At 51.6% G+C, this 23,167-nt stretch overlaps 1 protein-coding gene across 1 annotated transcript; it reads left to right on the top strand.

Annotated features, from left to right (window-relative positions):
* The first annotated feature begins 4,879 nt into the window (after positions 1-4,879).
* On the top strand, positions 4,880-22,232 carry LOC147602052 (uncharacterized). Its single transcript, XM_086744179.1, has 11 exons — positions 4,880-4,924; positions 8,872-9,146; positions 9,910-10,024; positions 10,290-10,463; positions 10,550-10,656; positions 11,107-11,244; positions 19,971-20,106; positions 20,221-20,298; positions 20,773-20,925; positions 21,735-21,904; positions 22,094-22,232. Exons 1-11 carry the CDS (start codon positions 4,880-4,882, stop codon positions 22,230-22,232), a joined length of 1,530 nt encoding a protein of 509 aa, XP_086600305.1.
* Positions 22,233-23,167: the final 935 nt, after the last annotated feature.

The raw sequence follows: 23,167 nt of genomic DNA, 5'->3' as shown, positions 1-23,167 counted from the left end.
GCCCAACACAGGAGCGATATGAATATTTTAAAAATGGAGCAAATATGCCTTTTGAAGAGCAGCTCTGCAGGCCACCCCAGAGCTGGATGCAGTACTCTAGGTGGGGTCTCATGACAGCAGAGTAGAAGGGGAGAACCACCTCCCTCAGCCTCCAGGCCACCCTGAAGACCGATCTAGTGACATCATCCCATGAGTTAAAGCATCCCTCACGTTGTCATCTTCTTACTGATCTCTCCGTGCTCAGGGAATACCATTTCTTTAGATGTGGGTCAGGCAGCTGCAGCAGGAGCTTACCAACGCTTTCAGAAAGAACTCCCTGGCAGAAGCTTCACTCAAATCTAAGAAGCACTACAGCAGGCACCTGAAAACTGCAGCTGCAGAAGCAACTGGACAGGTCTAAAGCTAAGGTATGGACAAAGCCCGTCTCTTGGCTCTTTGCAGGGGCCCCGGCCTTTCTGGGAGCAAACCAGAGTGGGGAACTGATCCATTCCTGGGGGTCTGGTGTAACCCAGGCTGGTTCAGCACACGCCTAGCTGTGATGAGGGGGCTGGGAGGGAACAGCACCGCTGCCTTTGGTGCCTGGCTGTTTGCACCGCTGGAAGCAACAGCGGAGGGCTGCGCTAAGGTGGCCTTAGTACCCTGGGCACCTTTGCAACAGGAGTAGCTTGAGAAACATGTAAGCGACTCACCTTGTTTTAGAAGCGCGGCGCCTACGATTAGAAAGGCCACTAACCGTGAAGTGGCTCTGTCCTTAAATGGACAAGGGTGTGTGTATTCCTTTCAGAGAGCTGCTTCTCAAGTTTCATGGAGCACATGTATTTGCTTCTCTGGGGTTTGGCGAAGCAGAGTGTGTGCTGATGGAGAAAGAGTAGGCATACTGGAGTGCTGTGGCGGTGCTTTCTTGTATTCCCTCATGACATCATCATTGTTATGGAGTTGAAAAGCCACTTCAGGAGCAGAAGGAGCTTCTAACTGGGTTGGAGTAGCCAACAAGGGGCTGCAAAGTGTTTGGAGCCCTTGAGAGAGGAGGACAAGGAGTGTTGGGGCAGCATTTAGGAAGCACTGTAGGAAATCAATGTAGATGTAGGACAGGGGCCCCTGTGTAGAAGGTCAAGAAGTAACATGGCTTTTGGCAGTTGACGTGAAAGTCAAAGCAGTCCACTCCTTTTTATCAAAGCTAAGCTGGCTACTGAGGATTCTTGTTGCGGTCTGACAGCGGCAGGAATTGAAAGAACGGCGTATCTGGACTGAGTGTTATGCCGAGTCCCTGAAGGACGCCACAAAGAATAAAGAGAGGGAGCTAACCACTTCCAGGAACATGCAGGGCCTTCTGACCTCGCCTTATGGAACTGCGGGTGTCCAAGAGCTGGAAGAACGCAGGCAACGATAAGGAACCAACACAGTGGAGCAAGGCTTCGCTTTCTGCCATTGTGTGAAAACAACAGGACTCTCTTCTTGCGCCCCAGCGAGACAATACTACACAATTTTCAAAGATGCTTTTGGCTTAGATGAGGTCCTTTCACATTCCTCTTTTGGGATTTGTGCTCTGGTGGACTTCCGTCATAAGTCCTGTACTTCCTTTTCAGGCTCCAAGTTGGAAAGGCCAGGCTGGAAGCCACAGTCCGGCAACAAGCCAAGACCATTGAAGCCCTTCAGAAAGAGCTGCCATCCTCTGCCTCAGGAAGCTTGTCGGAGCCTTCCCTCTTCATGGGCTACAGAGCCTAGCTCCATAATCCTGTGAGGAATTTGTAAGATGAGGTTTTCCTGAAAAGCCTAGGAGAGGTCAGTTCCTCTGTTCTACTGAGTAGAGGCTGCTCTGAAAGTCCTGCTGGCCCATTCCCCAGCTTTCCGGCTTTGAGAGTTGTCCCATTATGCTATCACAAATCCTACTTCATGCCGTCTTTGTTAGGGGGTTGACAATAATGCACCGGCTTAAGTATTGTCTGCTTTAGACCAGTTGTGAGGTTGAGACCTCAGGCAGCACTTCAGACAGTCATGCAGTACCAGGGATTTGGTACCTTCAGTTGCAGATCTGTGGTTGAGAGTTCCAAGAGGAGACTGGACTTGGGAGAGTCGTGTTACCTTCTTTGTGGAGAACACTGTCTGCACCTTCTGCATAAGGATCCTGTTCCTGTGCTCCTCGTGTGATGTATCTTTTCTATTTTGAAAATGTCAGAGTGAAAGCAAGAAAGTGAAGCAGGCGGTCAAGTTGAAATGCCAGTCAGAAGCACTTCTGGACGAAATGCGGAGAAGGAACACTGTGCTGGAGGAAGAACATAGCAGGCATGGCTTTTTAGTGCTTTAAAGAAATGTCACGTTGAGTAGAAGTCAAGCTTTACTGAACTCTGATGTAAAAGCACGTACGTAACGGTCTGTGAGCAAATTCAAGCCCCGCATTCGATCTTGCACAGTGCTCCTGTGCATGAGCCTATGGTTTTAAAAAGCTTCAAAAGGCCTTGCAAATGCAGACTGCCTGCAGTTCCCCTGGGAGGGAAGCGAGTCTTTTCTTCCTCCATCCAGGTAGACTTTGGGCCCTCCAAGTGATGCTGGAGGGCTGGCTCTTCTCAGTAATTCCTGGCCTGTCGAGCACCTTACAGATGAAGCAGGCCGTGACTGTGCTGCTTACATAAGAGTACGTGAGAAAGGCCAACTTGCTTTGCTTCATGCTTTCCTTACTAATTTGCCATGCAGGCTGAAGAGGCTTCTGGAGAGATATCAGACAATTCTGATGAAGTATGCTGGGAGAAAGAGAGAGCCTCAGCTCAGTTTCCAGGGCAGAGGTGAAGAAAGAGCTGTTCTGAGGTGGCCAACAAAGTTGGTAAACTAAGAAGAAAGGTGAGCTCTGGGTTGTTTGGTGGAGCTGAGGTGATTATTTTTCTCTGCTGGAACCTGTATGATTCTTCCCCTATACTTTTTCTCCATGTTGCTCATTATCTGTTGGCTGTATGTTGCAATTGATTGGCTTCTCCTGATGCTCCTGCTGTTGATGTAGCAGTAGTAGATGATGATGTTGATGGACACAGATGTAGTTAGCATGATGAATAAAAGACATGGGCCAGGAGTCCCAGCAGGGCTACTAAGGTCAATGGCATGAGACTAGCATGGTGGGTCACAGCCAAATAGAGCTGTCTAAAAGAGATACGGGAGAAAGAGCTGGACAAGGAATAAGGCAAAAACCGCAAGAAGCTGATCCGTATCTCTGTGTAACACAATCTTCCAGGTGTGTCTGTTGCCCATGGGCTGGAACTTTGTTGTTGACATGTATGAGTGACTGGTTCTCGTTATTTGGGTCTGTGCATTAGTGCTGTACTTTCAGGATCCACTTTCCAGTGCTGCCTTTGGCCCAGCCTGCTGTAAAGCTAACACACAGCCTTCTCTTTTCCTGCCCTTCCCCAGTCGCAGCTGAACCTCCAATGCAGTTGGTGAGGAGAAGCTGCTGGAGCAGAGGAAGTGCCAGTGCCCGAAAACAGAGTGCTCACGGGAAGATGAACGAAGCCTGGAAACCTTTGCCTTCCACCTTGTGCAACCACTGCCCTGCATCTAATTCCAAGTGTTCTGTTGCAGCTTGGTATTTAATTAACTGTGTCATCTAGTACGTGTCTTAGTTCTGCTGCCCAATTGCAGCGCTTCAGGCCTAGCGGGTTTGGATGAGGAGAGTCCTGCTTTTGAAGGCTCGTTCAGGCTCTCTTCCCATGCAGGCCCTTGGCACGTCCCTCTCTGCCCTCGCTCTGAATGAAAATCAGTCCTGCAGACGTCTCCGAGAGGGAGCACGCGTCTGTGTCCTTTTCCTCTGCAGAGGCTTGAACCATGATTGTGCTCAGAGCAGGGACTAGCACTGAGCTACTGGTAATCATCAGTTACCAGACTCTTGCTGCCTTTTCAGAGCAATCCTCCTGGTGCTCAGGGCAGAAGGTGCTGGGTGAGCTTCTGGTAGCCAGGGAAGCTTTGCAGATCGCACAGAGATCCGATGGATTTGGAGCTCGCCAAGGGGAAGGGTGTGAAGGAGTGGGCACAAGCTGGAGCAGGCGGAATCCCTCCTCAACCTAAGGAAAAACCTTTTCTTTTCTGAGGGTGGTGGGAGAGCGGTGCCAGGAAGCAGGGTGCTGTGCTGCTCCCTCGGGGACGGGGAGCCAAAGGGGCTCCCATGGCAGCAGGGCAGGGCCCAGCCTCGGCCTATCCGAGAGAGGGGAGCAGGGTTGGGCCAGGGCGGGCAGCCAGGGCAGCAGACAGCCCAGAGGGACAAACAAGTGCCTGCAGAGGCAGCAGCTCTGCGGGCAAGCCAGGAATTCAGGCCAGGCCGGGCTGGGGTTCAGACCCACGGGTGGCAAGCAGGGTCAGACACAGCCCAGTGATGGCCAAGCAAGGCCGCGGGGAGGCCAAGGGCAGGCCGGGAAGACAGCCTGTGGGCTGGGGCCTGCACCAGTGTTGACGCGGAAGTCACGGACACTGCACACGACCAATATGATCAAGGAAATGCCGCTTTATTGTTGATACATCCCGGTTAATATAGCCCTTCTAATTCCCTATCATGCACAAGCTCTTTACTAATTGGCTAACTAGATCATGCACGCGCTCTTAGCTAAAATATGATTCGTTAAGTCTCTTTGTTCATGCGCACGGTCCTCTCCACCTGCATCCTGCTTCACGTTCTGCTTTCAGTCACGTACACCAGCCTTTCCTCCTCCTTTCAAGGTTGCTTCATCATTTTCTCACAGACGGCCTCCGCGATGTCCTTGAAGCCTGCTGCTCACAAACATAACAACTCCTTTTGGTCTGGATTGTTCGCTAAGTGTCCTTGATTCTCCAGATATCCAACACACCAGCGTGGTCCGCGGCCAGGCACAGGCACAGCTGAGACAGAGCTGGAGCCAGCGACGCCATGACAGAGCTCAGGCAGGGCCTGGAGGCTTCTGCCTATGCCTCAGTGAGCATCTTGGGCCTATGGGCTGGAGGCCCAGGGGCCTGGGGTGGGGCTGGACACCCTGGCTCAGCCTGCTGGTGGCTTATTTGTGCCACAGAGAGGTTGTGGAGTCTCCATGCCTGGAGATGCTCCAAACTGGACGTGGCCCTGCACCACCTGCCCTGGCTGACTCTGCTTGGAGCAGGGCGTGGACAGACTAGATGGATGAGATGAGGTCCCTTCCAGCCTCAAGGATGCTGTGCTTTCAAGGCCCAAATATCTCCAGTGACACGGAAGTTTCACGCTGCAGGCACTGTTTTATTGGGCTAGACGTCCTGCCCGCTCTAATGCGCGTGTCTGACCTGAGCTGTAACCGTAGTCTTCCTTGGGCTACATGCAACAGACAAAACAACTGCAGACTGTATCCAGCGTCTCCAGGCACAAGGATGGCAACAGCCTTCTCGGACACCAAGTCATCTTGTGATGTGTGTTGCCGCCAGTGAAGAATGGCCATAGAGTTAGCCAGGCAAATCTTGATTTCCAAGCCCAGGTCATGAGGAAAGAGTCTTTGGGGACTTCTCGAACTCCCCAGCCAGCAGGTCCTCATCTCTTCTGCACACCTTCAGGAAAGCTGCTGAGAAAGTGCCCTAGAGGCATTGGTGTGCCACCCTCTGGGTGGCTGGGCCAAGCCATGCAGTGCCACCACTCTGGAAATGAGGGCTACAGCAGAAAGAAATGAGTCTCCCTCTCTCCCTCAGCTGAAACAGTTTCCCTAGGTAGTTCCCTTTGCTGCTGCAGAAATGCTTTTGTCAGTGCAATGCAGAAGGCAGCATGAGGGAAGCCACAAGCAACTAAGAGGGACAGCTTCGTAAACCACTGACAACAATTATGCCATAGCCTCAGGCAGAGCGAGAGGACCCCTGTGACACTGGTTGCTCACCAGGCAACACCAGCTGTATCATAGCTCTGCAGGGTCAACTCGCCAGAGTTGTTCTAGTCTCTCATTGGGCTTTCCGCTAAGAGCTTGCCAAGCTGACATTCAGATGCATTTTTATACTTTTGGGACTTCTGTTTCCCACAGCGCAGTTTGAGACCTGCAAGTGGAGAAGAACCATCATGCTTCAGGTCTGGCTGGGCTGCAGTGGAAGCTGACAGCTATGGAGGTCCACGTGGCCCAGACCCCACCTCTGCAAACACAAGCAGGTAGCTAGCTAGGCATTGCAACTTTGACAAGACACTCTTTCACAAATACACAAAGTGCACTTGGCAAAACCAGACTGACATAATGCTCCACCTCCTCTCCAGGCAAACACCCTTCACACTCGTGAGTTAACAGATGTCCTGGCTCTAAAACCAAAACGGCCTTTGGAGGACACCAAAGGTGTCTTCAAACAGTAAACCGCACCCATTCTTCGCATACTTGAGAAGGAGAGCTCTGCCAAGGAACACTGCTGCAAAGTCCCAAGAAAGGGACCTTTACAGGTCCCTTCTAACCCTAACTATTCTATGATTCCCAAGGCAGCAGCGAGCTCCGTGGTGATGTGTAAGCGGAAGAAATCTGGCTGCTCAGCAGTCCACTCAAAGACTCCTGAGCGCAGCACTTGCCCTGATTTTGCTGCGGGGCAGGGGGAGACAGCTCCAGTGACAAGACAGCATGAGGCAGGACCAGACTGGCTCTGGCCCTCGCTCCTCCTCCTCTCCACCATCAGGTAGCTGCTAGGCATTATGTAGCTTCCGAACTCCCACACAAGCAGTTCAAAAGGTCTGACTCAGGATCTCTTCTCTAGCTGGTAGCAGGTGGCACAAGGGAACAATACATCCAAACAAACGCCAATATTTTTGGTTTGCATGTCTTGCACTGGTTCTCCCCAGAGAGCGAGTGTCAGTGCCAGAAGCAGCCGGTGGAAGCGCAAGAGTCTTTTCTCCACGCAGGAGACTTTCTTGGCATAGCACTGCCCCAGCCACCCTCTGTGTTCTGCAGCAACAGCTGAACAGAGCACAGGAATCAAGTGCAAGGGAACATTTTCTTTTCTTGCTATCCTGACAACCCCCACAGCTGCTGCCAGTTCTGTCTGTCCTACACACATGGCACTGCTGCCTCCAGCTCAGCACTCGGGCGCATCCGGAGCGCAGGTTATGCCGAGTCCCTGAAGGACGCCACAAAGAATAAGGAGAGGGAGCTAACTGCTTTCAGGAACATGCAGGGCCTTCTGACCTCGCCTTGTGGAACTGCGGGTGTCCAAGAGCTGGAAGAACGCAGGCAACGATAAGGAACCAACACAGTGGAGCAAGGCTTCGCTTTCTGCCATTGTGTGAAAACAACAGGACTCTCTTCTTGCGCCCCAGCGAGACAATGCTACACAATTTTCAAAGATGCTTTTGGCTTAGATGAGGTCCTTTCACACTCTTCTTCTGAGATTTGTGCTCTGGTGGACTTCTGGGAGAAGGCCTCTACTTCTTTTTCAGGCTCCAAGTTGGAAAGGCCAGGCTGGAAGCCACAGTCCGGCAACAAGCCAAGACCATTGAAGCCCTTCAGAAAGAGCTGCCAGCCTCTGCCTCAGGAAGCTTGTTGGAGCCTTCCCTGAAACCGTGAACAGGAACGCCTGTGATGTCATCTGCAGAGCTTTGTACCGTCCCGACTTGAAATTTCCCAGCCGGGCTAATTCGGGTGTTGGTGTCAGTGTAAAGAAGGTGCCTTTGCCCATGGCCAACACGAAGCAAATGAGCCTGGGCAGGGCTCACGTGCTACACGCACCTGGCACTGTGTGCCGAGGAGCTGACGCACGTTTTCCTCGGGATCGCAGGAGCTGAGCCGCCTGGCAGGAGAGCACGCCGGGGGACTGACGCGCGGATCAAACTCTACAACTCGGAGAGCCTTATAAAGCAGGCATGTTTATTTGGCGCCGGGTGCGTGGGGGATCGCTCCTCCAAAAGCACACACACCGACAGCACATTTTACCAAAAATGTATACGGTGCAGGTATACATATTCATAGGATTGCACAATACAGACATACATATGCATGAGCGAGGCGGGGTTATTCAAAAACACTTGCGTAAGCATTTCAGATCTGTGTCTGGTGGTCGTTCACTTCTTCCTCCAGATGAACTTCAGTCATTCACCCACGCTCTCCTTTCACTGGGTGATTTCAGCAGTTTCTTAACGACTTCTGACCAACATTGCAGCTCCCGTTATCCTGTCCTTTGCTGGACGTATCAGTCCTCGACAAATACCAGTTTCTGGACAAATACCGGTCCCTGACAAGCTTAAGCGAGTTTCAAGGCAAACAGGATCGTTAGGCGTTGTCCAGCAGACAGCGAGCCTCCTGAATCAAGCAATATGCAGACAGTTACTCCCCTACATCAAGCAATATTTAGCAGAGAGTTAATTCCCGGTATCAGGACATGTGGCCACGGCAGCGCGCGCGCCTCGTCCCGGCGGGGTGCGCGTTCACACCAGCCCCGACGGGGGGGTCACTGCGAGTGAGGGCGAGAGCCAGGCGAGAGACCGCCCGACGTCCCCGCCCGCCCGAGCCAGGCGCTGGCCGCCTCCGGCTCCGCTTTTGGGGACCCGCAGCCCCAGGCTCCGCGGCCACGCGCTGAGGGCAAACGCGGAGCGGGCGAGGCGAGGGCCGCTTCGGCGACTGCCGCAGCCCCCGGCCGCGGGGGCGCCCCGACGCCGCAGGCAGCGTAGACTCCGCAGTCTGCGTACACTTACGGAGCCTCCAGCCAGCCTGTCACCCTGTGACGCCCCCGCCGCGCCCTCTGTGACGCCCCCCGCTGCCGCTGGAAAGCCGCCCCCGGCAGCCGCCGCCGCTCAGTGCTGTCGCCGCCGCGGCGGGACCGGCAGCGCGTCTCGGGCTGGCAGCGTCGGGGGCTGCGAGCCGCGGCCGCCGCTCGGGGCTCCCCTCTCGGCTCTTGTCGCCCTCTCTCCGCCCTCTCCCCGTCCCTTCCCGTCCCGGGGCTCGCCAGAGCCCGCCGGCCGCCTGCTGCGGCTGCTCACGCCGGGCCGGCCCGCGCCCTCGTCCCCGCCGCAGCATGCAGAGCCTCCGCGGACTCTTCAGGAGGGGGCGGCAGCGGCCGCCGTCCGGCAGCGCTCCCGCGCCCGGCGCCGCCGGGGCCTCCGAGCAGCGGCAGAGGGGCCGGGGCGGGCTGCACAGCGCGGCCGCCGACGGCGACCTGGCCCAGCTGCAGCGGCGCTGGTGGCTGAGGAGACTCCGCATCAACGGGCGCGACGCCAACAAGCAGTAAGGGCCGGGCACTGCCCCTAGCAAAGCTTCCACCCACCCCGGCTGCAAGAGCCGGCAAAGCCCAGCGGGGTCGCAAGCGCCCTCGGAGCAGGGCCGGCTCCACAGCGCTGGCCTTGCCGGAGGCCTGCCCAAGCTGGGACCGGAGCCGGCGGGTGCTCCGCTCCGCCCTGCCCTGCCCTGCCCTGCCCTGCCCTGCCCTGCCCGCCTGGTGCCTGTAGTGAATCTTGTGTGCGGCTCAGCAGGCCTTCGGCCAGGCACAGACGGCTTCTTTCCTGTCGCCAGACTGAGTGGCTTGTTTGAGCAGGGCACGGCTTCCCCTTGCTGTTACAGGTCCCATCCCCTGCGTCTCTGGGCACGCCTGGCGCGGGACTGATCCGGGGAAAACCCAGGGCCTTGCGCAGTCTCCGCAGACTTATGCAGCCTCCGTAGACTTCAGGCTGCCAAGACGCGGTCTCCTTTTGCTGGCCTGGGTGGCTGGGCAGTCCTGCTGGAGGCCTGGGCACAAGAGCCTGCTTGGGCAGGTTCAGTGACACAGCTGAGGAAATGCCTCCTGACTCAACTGTCCCCTCTTGGGGACTTCTCCTAGACAGCCCCAGGCTTTGGGTGTGCAACTGCTGCCACCGGCTCTGAACAAGAAAGCGTGCTTTCGGCTTCCTTTTGGCAGCTGAGCTTTGTGGCCCCATGTGGCGAGTTCCACAGCCTGAAACCATGTCTTCAGCTGTCTCCCTGTGACAGCTAACTGAATATCTTTAATTCCTAGGACGCCTCTGCACCTTGCTTGTGCGAACGGCCATGCAGATGTCGTTCGCTTTCTGGTAGGACAAAAGTGCAAGCTAAACCCTCGCGACAACTATAAGAAGTCGCCCCTGATGAAGGTACGTGGAATGTGTTATGCTGTTGTACGTTGGGCTTATCGATTACGCGCTGAGCGATACGTACCTCGCGTGACTCTTTACATAGGTCTGCATAGAATTGTATCCTGTGATTCTACGAAACAGGCAGGTTGTAGTCAGCGGGGATGGGGCATATGTTGCCTGATCTTTGCAGACGCTCGTACTTCCCAGTGTTGGGAAGATGCGGGAGTTCTGACAGAGAGAAACGTAGACGTTGGAAGTTATTCTGCCTTTGTCTTGTTTCCAGGCAGTAGAGCACCGGCACAAAGAATGCGCAGCTATTCTGCTGGAGCACGGTGCCAACCCTGACCTCCACTGTGCCAGCGGCAACACTGCCCTTCACCTGGCTACCATCATGTCTAGCAAGTCGCTAGTGGAGCTGTTACTTGAGCACAATGCCCATATCGATGCTAAGGATGATGTAAGCTTGGATTTTGCGTAAGGCTCCTCTTCTCAACACTTGCTTGACTTTTCTCTGTTATTCTAAGGAGATTATATCTCTTTCAGTTCGGGTACACTCCGCTTGCTGTTGCGATCACGAGGCGCTGTCAGGAGATGATTGAGTTGCTTCTTCAAAAAGGAGCTGACGTGCACGCTCAAGATAAGCATGAAAGGTGAAGGCTTTGTCAAAAGTGCGCACGGGACTCCTTAGCATTGTTCAGGCTGGACTGATGGGAGGCATCGGAATGAGCTTTGCAAAAGAACCTGGAGCTGCGCAGAAGGAGCTCCTTCTGCGTGACTTGTGAAAGCAGGCCCGCGCCCGGCGGCTCTCTCACCTCAGGGGACGATTGCCGCACTGAGGACTGCAAGAAAGCGTTGGCTGTGGTGCCACCGACGCACATGCACAGACTCCCCTGTCTGCTCTGGGAAGGTGGTTGGCCTGGAGACCTCCTGCGGTCCCAGCATCCTGAATTCTCTGATGCTTCCGTGTGTTTGGCTGTGCTTTCACTCCAGCTCTAGGAGAGGGGAAACGAGTTGTTTGGGAAGCAAAGAGGGGCTGAAGTAATGGCAGTGCAATGTCTGCAGAAGCTGATGTATTTCCTATCATCTCTTGGATGCTTTAGGACCATTCTTATGCTTGCTGCTATTGTTGGGGATATGAATATCATACGACTACTTCTTCGGCATGGTGCTGATCCTTCTCAGAAAGACGTGTTTGGTTGCACAGTTACGAATTATGCCACAGTATCTCCATATGCTGAGTAAGTGGTTGACATCCTCGTTAGAGCAGCTGCACTGACAGAGTGTCCGTGCTGATGTAGGGCCCTTTTTGGTGCCATCAGCAGGGTTGAATGAAGTGTTGAGACCTTTGTTGAAGCCGGGCTCAGTGACATCTTCTGATGCATCTCTTTCCCTGTCAAGAGTGGATTTGTAGGTTGAGGAAAACTTTCCCCCACAGTTCTCCCTGAGAATTCTCCCAAGTGTGCTGCCAAGCTTCACTCCACCAAACTGACTCGCAACTACCTGCCTTTTGTTTCAGAGGGGATCTAAATGATATCCTCTGAGTTCAAGCATGTTTGAGGGTTGCTGTAGCAAAACAAGATGGTCATTCCTTCCCTCCAGGCTTCTGGCACAGTACCAGTCTTGTGCTAATGCACCACTTTGCACAGCAGCCTTGGTCAGGCGCACGGTTTTTATATTTTCTTTTCTTGTTTGTTTGGGGTTTTTTTGTTTTGTTTCTAGTTCTGCTTACGAGGCAAACCTGAAAGTGGTCTCTCTCCAGATCCCCAACTGACCCTCTGCCAGGGTTGTTAGAAGATAACACCTATGCAATGTACTGAACCCCTGCAGTGCCTGGAATGCAACCGCAGTCTTTGTTGGGCTCTTGATATGCCACCTAGGAGGTCTGTAACCTCTCAGGTCCTCACACCAACCATGGGAATTTCCAAACCCGTTCAAAGTCAGGACTGGGTTTGAGGAGACATCACCCTGGCTTGAAAGGTGACGAAGTGTTGCTGCAGCGTTAGGATAGCGTCCTGCTGAGGTAGAAGCCTTGTTCTTAGATGTCTGTCTGCCGGGGGACTTTTTAAGCTTCCTGGCCCTGGAAATGGAGAGGAGGTGTAACTCTCTGCAGATGGCTAGGAATATGTGTAGGATGGCTCACGAATGCCTGTTGCTCTTTCAGTAGAGCGTGGATGAAAGTGTGTGGGGGGGTGTGTTTTTACAGAATGCATTTCCTTCCCTTCTGTATATAGCACTGCAAAGCAACTGGAAGAATATGGGCGCTGCAAAAGGACGGGAGATTGTTCTGCGGGAGGCACAGAAGGCGCAGCAGTACTTGACAGCTCTTGCTCTGGGAAGCCTGCTGAATTTCCCTTGGGCGCACCTGCACTGGCCACAGCAGGTAGGATCCTTCACCATGAAGGAGGTGATGACGACAATGCACTGTGGCCTGCAGGAGAACGCGTAAACGCTGACTGGAATGCAGGGGTGGAGAGATGTGGAAAGGCAGATTGAAATAGCAGCTAACAGCAGCAACGTGCTTCTTACACCCTCTCTAGGAGTCTTGCCAGCAGCAGGAGCACAGCAGGAGGAACAGTTTGATTCCCCTTCTGATTATGAGGTACCTTCTCTGAAGGGAAGGCAGTGGGGCCCCACTGGCCTCCCTTGCTTTTGGTCTCATTTCCCTCTGCTTCAGCTTCCTCCGCACGCTCCGAACCGGGACCTTGCCATGCTGTGCTGGTTTTCACGCCTGTCTTAATTTACACAGTCAGATGATGAAGGTCCAAGTATTCGGCCAACCATTGTCATGGTTACAGCGGATGTCCACCACGGAGCCCGCTGGGAGCCAGTTGCAGAGGAGCCCGGCAATGGTAATTTCCTGATGGACTAATGGTTACCTTTGTAAGCTTCTCTGGACTGAAGCGGACAGGGAAAAGCAGAGTGAAATAAGCACTCACAGCAGCATCGCGTTTCTTTCCTCTTTCGTAGGTGACTTGCCAGCGGCGGGAGCAGAACAAGAGGAAGATGAGGATTCCTCTTTTGATTCTGAGGTAGAATCCTAGACCCAGAATCATTGTGGTGGGAAAAGTCCCTGAAGATCATTGAGTCTAACCACAAATGTTACACTGCCATGCCCACCCCTAAACCGTGTCCCTAAGTACCACATCTATGCATCTTCTGAACACCTCCGGGGACGGTGACTCAACCACTTCCCTGGCCAGCCTGTTCCAGTGCTCCATAAGCCTTCCAGCAATGAAAGCTTTCCTAAGAACCCAGCTAAACCTCCCCTGGCCCATCTTGAGGCCATTTCCTATGCTGCTATCAAATCCCTCTTGGGCAAAGAGAGCGACGCCCACCTCACCACCACCTCTTGCAGTGAGGGGCCCAAAACTAAACCCAGTGTTCAAGGTGTGGCCTCCCAAGTGCCGAGTCCAAAGGGACAATCACTTCCCTAGCCCCGCTGCCCACACTGTTTCTCATACAAGCCAGGATGCTGTTGGCCTCCTTGGCCAGCTGGCCACACTGCTGCCTCATATTCAGGCACCCGTCAAACAACACATGCGCATTACCGGGCGATACACATGCGGGCGGTGGGAGGGGGGTTACGAGGGGGGGGGTGGGTTGGGGGGATAGGGCTAGATTTCTCGGAACCAGCTCTCCATTCACGTTTTGCAAGACAACAGGAGTTGCCTTGCAAAATAACGGGAAGCCATTGCTCGGGTGGTGGTTTGCTGTTTCAACAATGTTGAGACAAATGTTTGACACAGTCTTTTACACCACCCCGTGGCTCAACATTGTTGCCTCAGAGACGGAGTTCCATGGTGGCATAAATGATAGAGGAAAGGAGAAAGAAAATAATAAAAAAGAGAAGAAGAATAAAAGAAAGAAAAAAGATATATGCAATTCTGAACATTATTGTTTATCATTTAGTGTACAAAGAGATATAAATGCTAGATACTTCGATTTAATTAACAATATCTTATCTAAGTAAATTACAAAACCAGAACATTAACATATCAACATTTATCTTACAACTAAAAATTTGTCCCAGGCCAAGTTTGAGGCTTATGGCTCTGGGGGATCAGAAGAAGCAAGTAATTGTTTACAAGGACAATCATAAGATAAACAAAGATAAACCACCAAAACTATAGCAATGCACAACATCATAAACGCCTCAAGATAAAGCACCATCAAAATGTTAAGCATTTTGTTCACTTCTGCAACCATTTCTTTTCTTTGGCAAAACAGTTCAGTTTTTGCTTTTTGGTGAGGCTGGCGACCAAGTCCTCGTGGAGCTTGTGGCTGTGGAATTCTGGCCCACCGGAACGGGGGTCTGGATACACAGCAGGAAAATGGATTTCCCTGCCTCCAACTCAGAGCACAGTCAATAAACAATGACACTATAAATTTGCTGTCAATTTTATATCACCCCGTGGACCCATGGTGGTTCCAAAAAGAAAAAAAAAAACCACAAACCAAAAGAAAACAAACAAAAAAAAACCCCAACCAAACAAAATCTCATATCTTTCCATCGTCTAGCGATGTTGAGACATTAATTAACCTTTTCAGTCTCTATCACCACCCTGTGGCTCAGCATCGCTCACCAAGGTTGAAGGGGGAAAAAAAAGAAGAGGGAAGGGGGGGTGAAGGGACTTAGTTATGCTTATAATATACGTATGGCCACAAAATGGGTTTCTATTGTTGTATGATACGTTGAGGGGTTTCTTCATTTTTAATATCGACCACCCCAAGGTAACATACCTTAATCCAGGTCACATATAGCAATTTGTGGATATGATGTTCACAGATCCAATGATGTCAAATAACCTATTCAAAATCATACATATAACACAAATAAAGATTAATAGATTAACCATGACTATAGTAATCATCAAAACCATAGATTTAAATATCAATAATATTTTTCCCACCCCGTGAGTCCCAATATTTTCCTAAAAAAAAAAGTTTTAGGTAGGTTTCCAGGTTTGCCTTCAAAGTTATATGATTCTAACAGTTACGTGTTTGGTTTGCCGTACAAACCTGATATGTTTAACCCCATCAGGTGAAGTCACAGTGGCCGCTTGCATGCGAGTCACCACGCTTTGGATTAATTGAATTAGGCACAGTATAATACAAGGCGGGGGGCGGGGGGGGCTGTTTCTGCTTGTTTAGAAGGAAGAAGTTTTTTCGACAAAGTCAAAATTCCACATTGCTCCGCCTCACTCTGCATCAGTGCGGTGATTTGTGCTCCTGTGTCAATTAAAAAGGTTACTGTTTTTTTTCTGTGGCCCTATAGCCACTGTAATCAACAAATCCCCTTTCACATTTAAGGTGAGTTGTTTTATAAACATCCACCCTCCGTTTCCCCCCCCACCTTCGGGGAACGGAGGAACTAGTTTCCCATCACCCTCTTTTCTGCATCAGTTTCTTCCCCAAGGTCTATCCATGGTGGGGCACTAGGGGTTGTTCCAAAATTGACTTTTTGCCCCGATCCTGTTTGTACAAGTTTCTCTAATTTCTGTGTTGGAAGCCCATCCATTACATCTCGGGGAATACCTGTCTGGAGTCCCGGTTGCTGCCATTCCTGACGGCCGAGGGGTCTCCCTCTCCCAGGATCAGTAAGTCAGACCGACTTAAAATCGTGACTTCTCTTGACCAGTGCTGGCCAGCCTTCACCTTTTTCTGTGGCTCTTACAGCTCTGGTTTCAGTGTTTTGCCCGAATCCACCAACAGGACCGTATGTCCTCCCAAAATTTATGAGTTCTTGGGCTACTTCTCCCCATGTCCACACTTTCCTCCCTGTCCTTCTATGATCAGGGGTCACTGTTCCCTCCAGAGCACCGGTAAGTCTGTCTGCCACAGGGGTACTTTGTATCTTCCCCTGTAGCTGGATCCCAATGGGTTTCAGGGAATCAGGAAGTCCTCAGATTAGAGGAGTCATCTGTTCGGGATCCACAGGCATCATCATTGGAGAGCCCTGGTTAGGTTTGAGCTCTCTACCATACATCATTTGCAAACAAGCAGCCTTCTGCACACTCTCCACCAGTTGACCCACTGTGCCCATGATGGCTAGGGGGTCTCCCCTCTCCAAAGGGTTCAGCCCCCCAGCCCAATATGCTGCCCTCTGTGTCAAAGACCATGGGGCCCGATAATTGCCGGTAGTTAAAAATACACCTGGACACCAATATCCTACCGCTTCCTTTTCTGACAACAAGATTCCACCCCCCCCAACAACGACACTCTCCAGACATCCTCTGTGTCCGATTCCTTTGAAGTCCTTGCAAAATCCTTCCTTAATTTTGCCAACTCAGTTGCTGTAAACGGAACCTCTTTAGTAACAACTTGGGGATGGTTATCGGTTTCTCCCTCATACACATATTCAGTTTTAACTAGGGGATACATGTGAGGGGGGTTCTCTACAATTTCTTTTGCTTTTTGCAAGTCCCCCTGAGGGTAGATTTGCCTGATTCCCTTATCTTCTAACTTCAACTCCACCTCTCCACACGAGTCATTTTCTCTCCACAATTCTTCTGCGGGGATCTCATCACAAACATTTGCACATTTGCAAGCACCCATCTCACCAAAGAGGGGTTATTTCGTCCTGAGAGGGCCGCACCACAATTTTAACCACAATTCCCCCCCCACACACTCCCAGGAGGGCACACCTTTCAAATTTCACAAAAGGGGGGGGCCCACACCATAATTTTACCACAATTCCCCCCCAACATACACTCTCAGGAGGACACACCTTTCAAATTTCTCACGAAAGCACTTATGTCACAAAAGAGGAGTTATTTCGTCCTGAGAGGGCTGCACCACAATTTTTTTTTACCACAATTCCCCCTCCACACTCTCAGGAGGACACACCTTTCAAATTTCACAAAAGGGGCTTGTCTTTTGCCCAATTCTATCACTGTCCTTCTCCGGCTCTTTTCCTCGCAGACAAACAGAACCGCGGATCCGGACTTTGCACTCGCTTTGTACCAACGTAGGTCTCAGTCATACACACACACACACTAGAATTTCTAATAAAGCAACTGGACACTTTCTGTTTCTCCGAGAATCCTGCCGACTACGCCAATTAAATAATGTCACGTTCCGATTTCGGACGAGAGGAAGGCACCCTTGCGTTCTAGCCGACCTCAGACGAGTCTGGGAGGCTAGGGGCGGCTGGACCGACCTCTCACACACCGGAGCGTGGTTTTGTTCGTATTCTCGAGAACAGAATTAAGACTCAAAACGGAGTCAAGTGCCGGGTAACTTTATTAACCCGATAAGAAGTTTGTAAATGGAAGAGAAAGGAGAGAAAGGAAGGAAAGAGGGAAAAGAGTTTCAGTTGTAATAGCTACCGCCACAGAGCTGCGGCGTCCTGACAGTCCAGTTCGCTTGATGGGGGAACGATCCGGCCGGTGTTGGCCGTCTCGATGTCGGTTCCGTGGATGTGTGTTCCGGCGAATGTGTATTCTGTTGAATGAAGTGAAGAGTAGTGAAGTGTAGAAGTGTCGAAGTCTCGAAGAAAGTGTCTAAGTCTAAGTCTAGAAGTCTAGAAGAACCTTCTCTAGACTGAAGTGGACAGGGAAAAGCAGAGTGAAAAGCTTCTGACGTCCTTTGTAGGTGCCTTGCCAGCAGTGAAAGCAGAACAAGAGGAAAATGAGGACTCTTCTTTTGATTTCGAGGAAGAGTCATAGAACCAGAATCACTGTGGTGGGAAAAGTCCCTGAAGATCATCGAGTCCAATCGTAAACCTTACTCTACCATGCCCACCCCTAAACCGTGTCCCTAAGCACCACATCCACGCATCTTCTGAACACCTCCGGAGATGATGATTCAACCACTTCCCTGGCCAGCCTGTTCCAGTGCTCCATAAGCCTTCCAGCAAATAAAGTTTTCCTAAGATCCCAGCTAAACCTCCCCTGGTCCAACTTGAGGCCATTTCCTATGCTGCTGTCACATCCCTCTTGGGCAAAGAGAGCGATGCCAACTTCACTACCACTTCCGGTCAGGTAGTTGTAGAGCGAGAAGGTCTCCCCTCGGCCTCCCTTTCTCCTGACTAAACAACCCCACTTCCCTGCAGCGCTGCTCACAGGACTTGTCCTCCAGACCCTTCACCACCTTCCTTGCTCTTCTGTACACAAACTACAGCACCGCAATGTCTTTCTTTGAGTGAGGGGCCCAAAACTAAACCCAGTGTTCAAGGTGTGGCCTCCCAAGTGCCGAGTCCAAAGGGACAATCACTTCCCTAGCCCCGCTGCCCACACTGTTTCTCATACAAGCCAGGATGCTGTTGGCCTCCTTGGCCAGCTGGCCACACTGCCGCCTCATATTCAGGCACCCGTCAAACAACACCCCCACATCCCTTTCCACCAGGCAGCTTTGCAGCCACTCTTCCCTATCTAAGAAGGACTCCCTGGGGTCTCCCTGGCCTCCCTTGCTTTTGGTCTCATTTCTCTCTACTGCTGCCTCCGCCACATGCTCCAAACTGGGACCTTGCCATGCCGCTGCTGCAGGCAAGCTCCTCAGTTTGGACTGGGATGAAGGAGGTCAAGCTAATGACTCGGCTCTCCTACCAGCTGTCCTTTGAGCTGGACTTGTAGTACAGGATTGAAGCAGTAAAGCTTCCCACCAGTTATGATCCTCTGAAATCCTACCAGGCTGGCGCTGTGAGGATTGCTGTTTTTCCTCCACATAGGTCTCTTCTCCACATCCAGTCCGTGTCAAGCGGTTGCCCATGGGGTATACAGCCTAGACGCTTTGCTCCCTCTGTCTACTTCCTCTCTGTCTCTTGGGCAGGTGTTCTTCAGTTCCTTTTGAAAGCCCTGCTCCACAGAGATGCCTAACACGCTGCTTCTGTTTGCCGTTCTCCTTTCCGTCACCTGATACAACGTTATGGGTGTTGGCTGAAGCAAGAGCTTTGCAAGTGGAAGTGGGTTCGGGATGAGTCTGTGCCAGTTTTTACGCATGTCTTTTAATCTACACAGTCGGATGCTGAAGGTCCAAAAACTGGGCCAACAACCATGGTGCTTCCTGATGCAGTCCACTATGGAGCCCGCTGGGAGCCAGTTGCAGAGGAGCCCAGCAATGGTAATTTCCTGGTGGACTAATGGTTACCTTTGTAAGCTTCTCTGGACTGAAGCGGACAGGGAAAAGCAGAGTGAAATAAGCACTCACAGCAGCATTGCGCTTCTTTCCTCTTTCGTAGGTGCCTTGCCAGCGGCGGGAGCAGAACAAGAGGAAGATGAGGATTCCTCTTTTGATTCTGAGGTAGAATCCTAGACCCAGAATCATTGTGGTGGGAAAAGTCCCTGAAGATCATTGAGTCCAACCGCAAATGTTACACTGCCATGCCCACCCCTAAACCGTGTCCCTAAGTACCACATCTAGGCATCTTCTGAACACCTCCGGGGACGGTGACTCAACCACTTCCCTGGCCAGCCTGTTCCAGTGCTCCATAAGCCTTCCAGCAATGAAGTCTTTCCTAAGATGCCAGCTAAACCTCCCCTGGCCCAACTTGAGGCCATTTCCTATGCTGCTATCAAATCCCTCTTGGGCAAAGACAGCGACGCCCACCTCACCACCACCTCTTGCAGTGTGGGGCCCAAAACTAAACCCAGCTTTCAAGGTGTGGCCTCCCAAGTGCCGAGTCCAAAGGGACAATCACTTCCCTAGCCCTGCTGCCCAGACTAATCCTCATACAAGCCAGGATGCTGTTGGCCTCCTTGGCCAGCACATAGGTCTCTTCTCCACATCCAGTCAGTGTCAAGCGGTTGCCCATGGGGCATACAGCCTAGACATTTTGCTCCATCTGTCTACTCCTCTACCTCTCTATCTTGGGCAGGTGTACCTTGGCCCATTTTGAAAGCCCTGCTCAATAGAGACGCCTAACACAGTGGCACTGATAGCCCTGTATGCAGTCCATTGCCGAGGAGTGTGGCAATGGTAACTTTCTGTTGGGACTAAGTGTAAGCTTCTGTAAGCTTCTCTGGAGTGAAGCCGATAGGGAAAAGCAGAGTGAAAGAGGCACGCTTCGTACCTCTTCTTTGTGTGTCTTGCCAGAAGCAGAAGCTCTGCAAGAGGAAGATTTTGACTCCTCTTCTGAGAATGAGTTCTTTTCTCTTCCACAGGTAATGCAGAAGTAACGCTTCTGTAGCCCCAGTGCTGAAATGCGCTGTGATGCTGTCGTGTTGCTGGGGATTCCTTTCCTCCCTCTCGGTCTTTCTCTGTTCTTGTTCGCTCAGATTTCTGCACCGGGCAGAGAAGAGCTTCAGCTAAAGAAGGATGCTTCAACTCAGGCAGATTGTCGAGGCTACAGACAGGTGACTGTTAAAGGCCGATCTCCGTACAGAGAGCTTTTCTTCGTACTGAGTTCATTTTCAAGTGCTGCTAGGAGGACTTTAGTGATTCTGGACCTGAAGTGTATTTTGGACCTCCTCTTGTTCGCGTTGTGAAGCAGAAGAGCTGCATAAAGAGAGAAAACTCTTCGGTGACACATCGGTGACACATCTGCTGTATTTTAATCCAAAGCCTTGCCCAACACAGGAGCGATATGAATATTTTAAAAATGGAGCAAATATGCCTTTTGAAGAGCAGCTCTGCAGGCCACCCCAGAGCTGGATGCAGTACTCCAGGTGGGGTCTCATGACAGCAGAGTAGAAGGGGAGAACCACCTCCCTCAGCCTCCAGGCCACCCTGAAGACCGATCTAGTGACATCATCCCAGGAGTTAAAGCATCCCTCACGTTGTCATCTTCTTACTGATCTCTCCGTGCTCAGGGAATACCATTTCTTTAGACGTGGGTCAGGCAGCTGCAGCAGGAGCTTACCAACGCTTTCAGAAAGAACTCCCTGGCAGAAGCTTCACTCAAAGCTAAGAAGCGCTACAGCAGCCACCTGCAGGAACAGAAACTGCAGCTGCAGAAGCAACTGGACAGGTCTAAAGCTAAGGTATGGACAAAGCCCGTCTCTTGGCTCTTGGCAGGGGCCCCGGCCTTTCTGGGAGCAAACCAGAGTGGGGAACTGATCCATTCCTGGGGGTCTGGTGTAACCCAGGCTGGTTCAGCACACGCCTAGCTGTGATGAGGGGGCTGGGAGGGAACAGCACCGCTGCCTTTGGTGCCTGGCTGTTTGCACCACTGGAAGCAACAGCGGAGGGCTGTGCTAAGGTGGCCTTAGTACCCTGGGCACCTTTGCAACAGGAGTAGCTTGAGAAACATGTAAGCGACTCGCCTTGTTTTAGAAGCGCGGCGCCTACGATTAGAAAGGCCACTAACCGTGAAGTGGCTTTGTCCTTAAATGGACAAGGGTGTGTGTATTCCTTTCAGAGAGCTGCTTCTCAAGTTTCATGGAGCACATGTATTTGCTTCTCTGGGGTTTGGCGAAGCAGAGTGTGTGCTGATGGAGAAAGAGTAGGCATACTGGAGTGCTGTGGCGGTGCTTTCTTGTATTCCCTCATGACATCATCATTGTTATGGAGTTGAAAAGTCACTTCAGGAGCAGAAGGAGCTTCTAACTGGGTTGGAGTAGCCAACAAGGGGCTGCAAAGTGTTTGGAGCCCTTGAGAGAGGAGGACAAGGAGTGTTGGGGCAGCATTTAGGAAGCACTGTAGGAAATCAATGTAGATGTAGGACAGGGGCCCCTGTGTAGAAGGTCAAGAAGTAACATGGCTTTTGGCAGTTGACGTGAAAGTCAAAGCAGTCCACTCCTTTTTATCAAAGCTAAGCTGGCTACTGAGGATTCTTGTTGCGGTCTGACAGCGGCAGGAATTGAAAGAACGGCGTATCTGGACTGAGTGTTATGCCGAGTCCCTGAAGGACATCACAAAGAATAAAGAGAGGGAACTAACCACTTCCAGGAACATGCAGGGCCTTCTGACCTCGCCTTGTGGAACTGCGGGTGTCCAAGAGCTGGAAGAACGCAGGCAACGGTAAGGAACCAACACAGTGGAGCAAGGCTTCGCTTTCTGCCATTGTGTGAAAACAACAGGACTCTCTTCTTGCGCCCCAGCGAGACAATACTACACAATTTTCAAAGATGCTTTTGGCTTAGATGAGGTCCTTTCACATTCCTCTTTTGGGATTTGTGCTCTGGTGGACGTCCTGTACTTCCTTTTCAGGCTCCAAGTTGGAAAGGCCAGGCTGGAAGCCACAGTCCGGCAACAAGCCAAGACCATTGAAGCCCTTCAGAAAGAGCTGCCATCCTCTGCCTCAGGAAGCTTGTCGGAGCCTTCCCTCTTCATGAGCTACAGAGCCTAGCTCCATAATCCTGTGAGGAATTTGTAAGATGAGGTTTTCCTGAAAAGCCTAGGAGAGGTCAGTTCCTCTGTTCTACTGAGTAGAGGCTGCTCTGAAAGTCCTGCTGGCCCATTCCCCAGCTTTCCGGCTTTGAGAGTTGTCCCATTACGCTATCACAAATCCTACTTCATGCCGTCTTTGTTAGGGGGTTGATAATAATGCACCGGCTTAAGTATTGTCTGCTTTAGACCAGTTGTGAGGTTGAGACCTCAGGCAGCACTTCAGTAGTCATGCAGTCATGCATGTACCAGGGATTTGGTACCTTCAGTTGCAGATCTGTGGTTGAGAGTTCCAAGAGGAGACTGGACTTGGGAGAGTCGTGTTACCTTCTTTGTGGAGAACACTGTCGGCACCTTCTGCATAAGGATCCTGTTCCTGTGTTCCGTGTGTGATGTATCTTTTCTATTTTGAAAATGTCAGAGTGAAAGCAAGAAAGTGAAGCAGGCGGTCAAGTTGAAATGCCAGTCAGAAGCACTTCTGGACGAAATGCGGAGAAGGAACACTGTGCTGGAGGAAGAACATAGCAGGCATGGCTTTTTAGTGCTTTAAAGAAATGTCACGTTGAGTAGAAGTCAAGCTTTACTGAACTCTGATGTAAAAGCACGTACGTAACAGTCTGTGAGCAAATTCAAGCCCCGCATTCGATCCTGCACAGTGCTCCTGTGCATGAGCCTATGGTTTTAAAAAGCTTCAAAAGGCCTTGCAAATGCAGACTGCCTGCAGTTCCCCTGGGAGGGAAGCGAGTCTTTTCTTCCTTCATCCAGGTAGACTTTGGGCCCTCCAAGTGATGCTGGAGGGCTGGCTCTTCTCAGTAATTCCTGGCCTGTCGAGCACCTTACAGATGAAGCAGGCCGTGACTGTGCTGCTTACATAAGAGTACGTGAGAAAGGCCAACT

Source organism: Chlamydotis macqueenii, chromosome 1, assembly GCF_036417535.1.
Source record: "Chlamydotis macqueenii isolate bChlMac1 chromosome 1, bChlMac1.mat, whole genome shotgun sequence".
Classification (NCBI taxonomy): domain Eukaryota; kingdom Metazoa; phylum Chordata; class Aves; order Otidiformes; family Otididae; genus Chlamydotis; species Chlamydotis macqueenii.
The sequence above is the reverse complement of the archived record's forward strand: the minus strand, read 5'-3'. Positions and strand labels throughout refer to the sequence as shown.

Excerpts from the sequence above, each read along its gene's own strand:
- LOC147602052 (XM_086744179.1), top strand. The coding sequence starts at position 4,880 with ATGACAGAGCTCAGGCAGGGCCTGGAGGCTTCTGCCTATGCCTCA. Across the intron at positions 9,147-9,909 it reads GGGCGCGACGCCAACAAGCA|GACGCCTCTGCACCTTGCTT; the intron begins GTAAGGGCCGGG and ends TTTAATTCCTAG. Across the intron at positions 20,107-20,220 it reads AGTTCTTTTCTCTTCCACAG|ATTTCTGCACCGGGCAGAGA; the intron begins GTAATGCAGAAG and ends TTGTTCGCTCAG.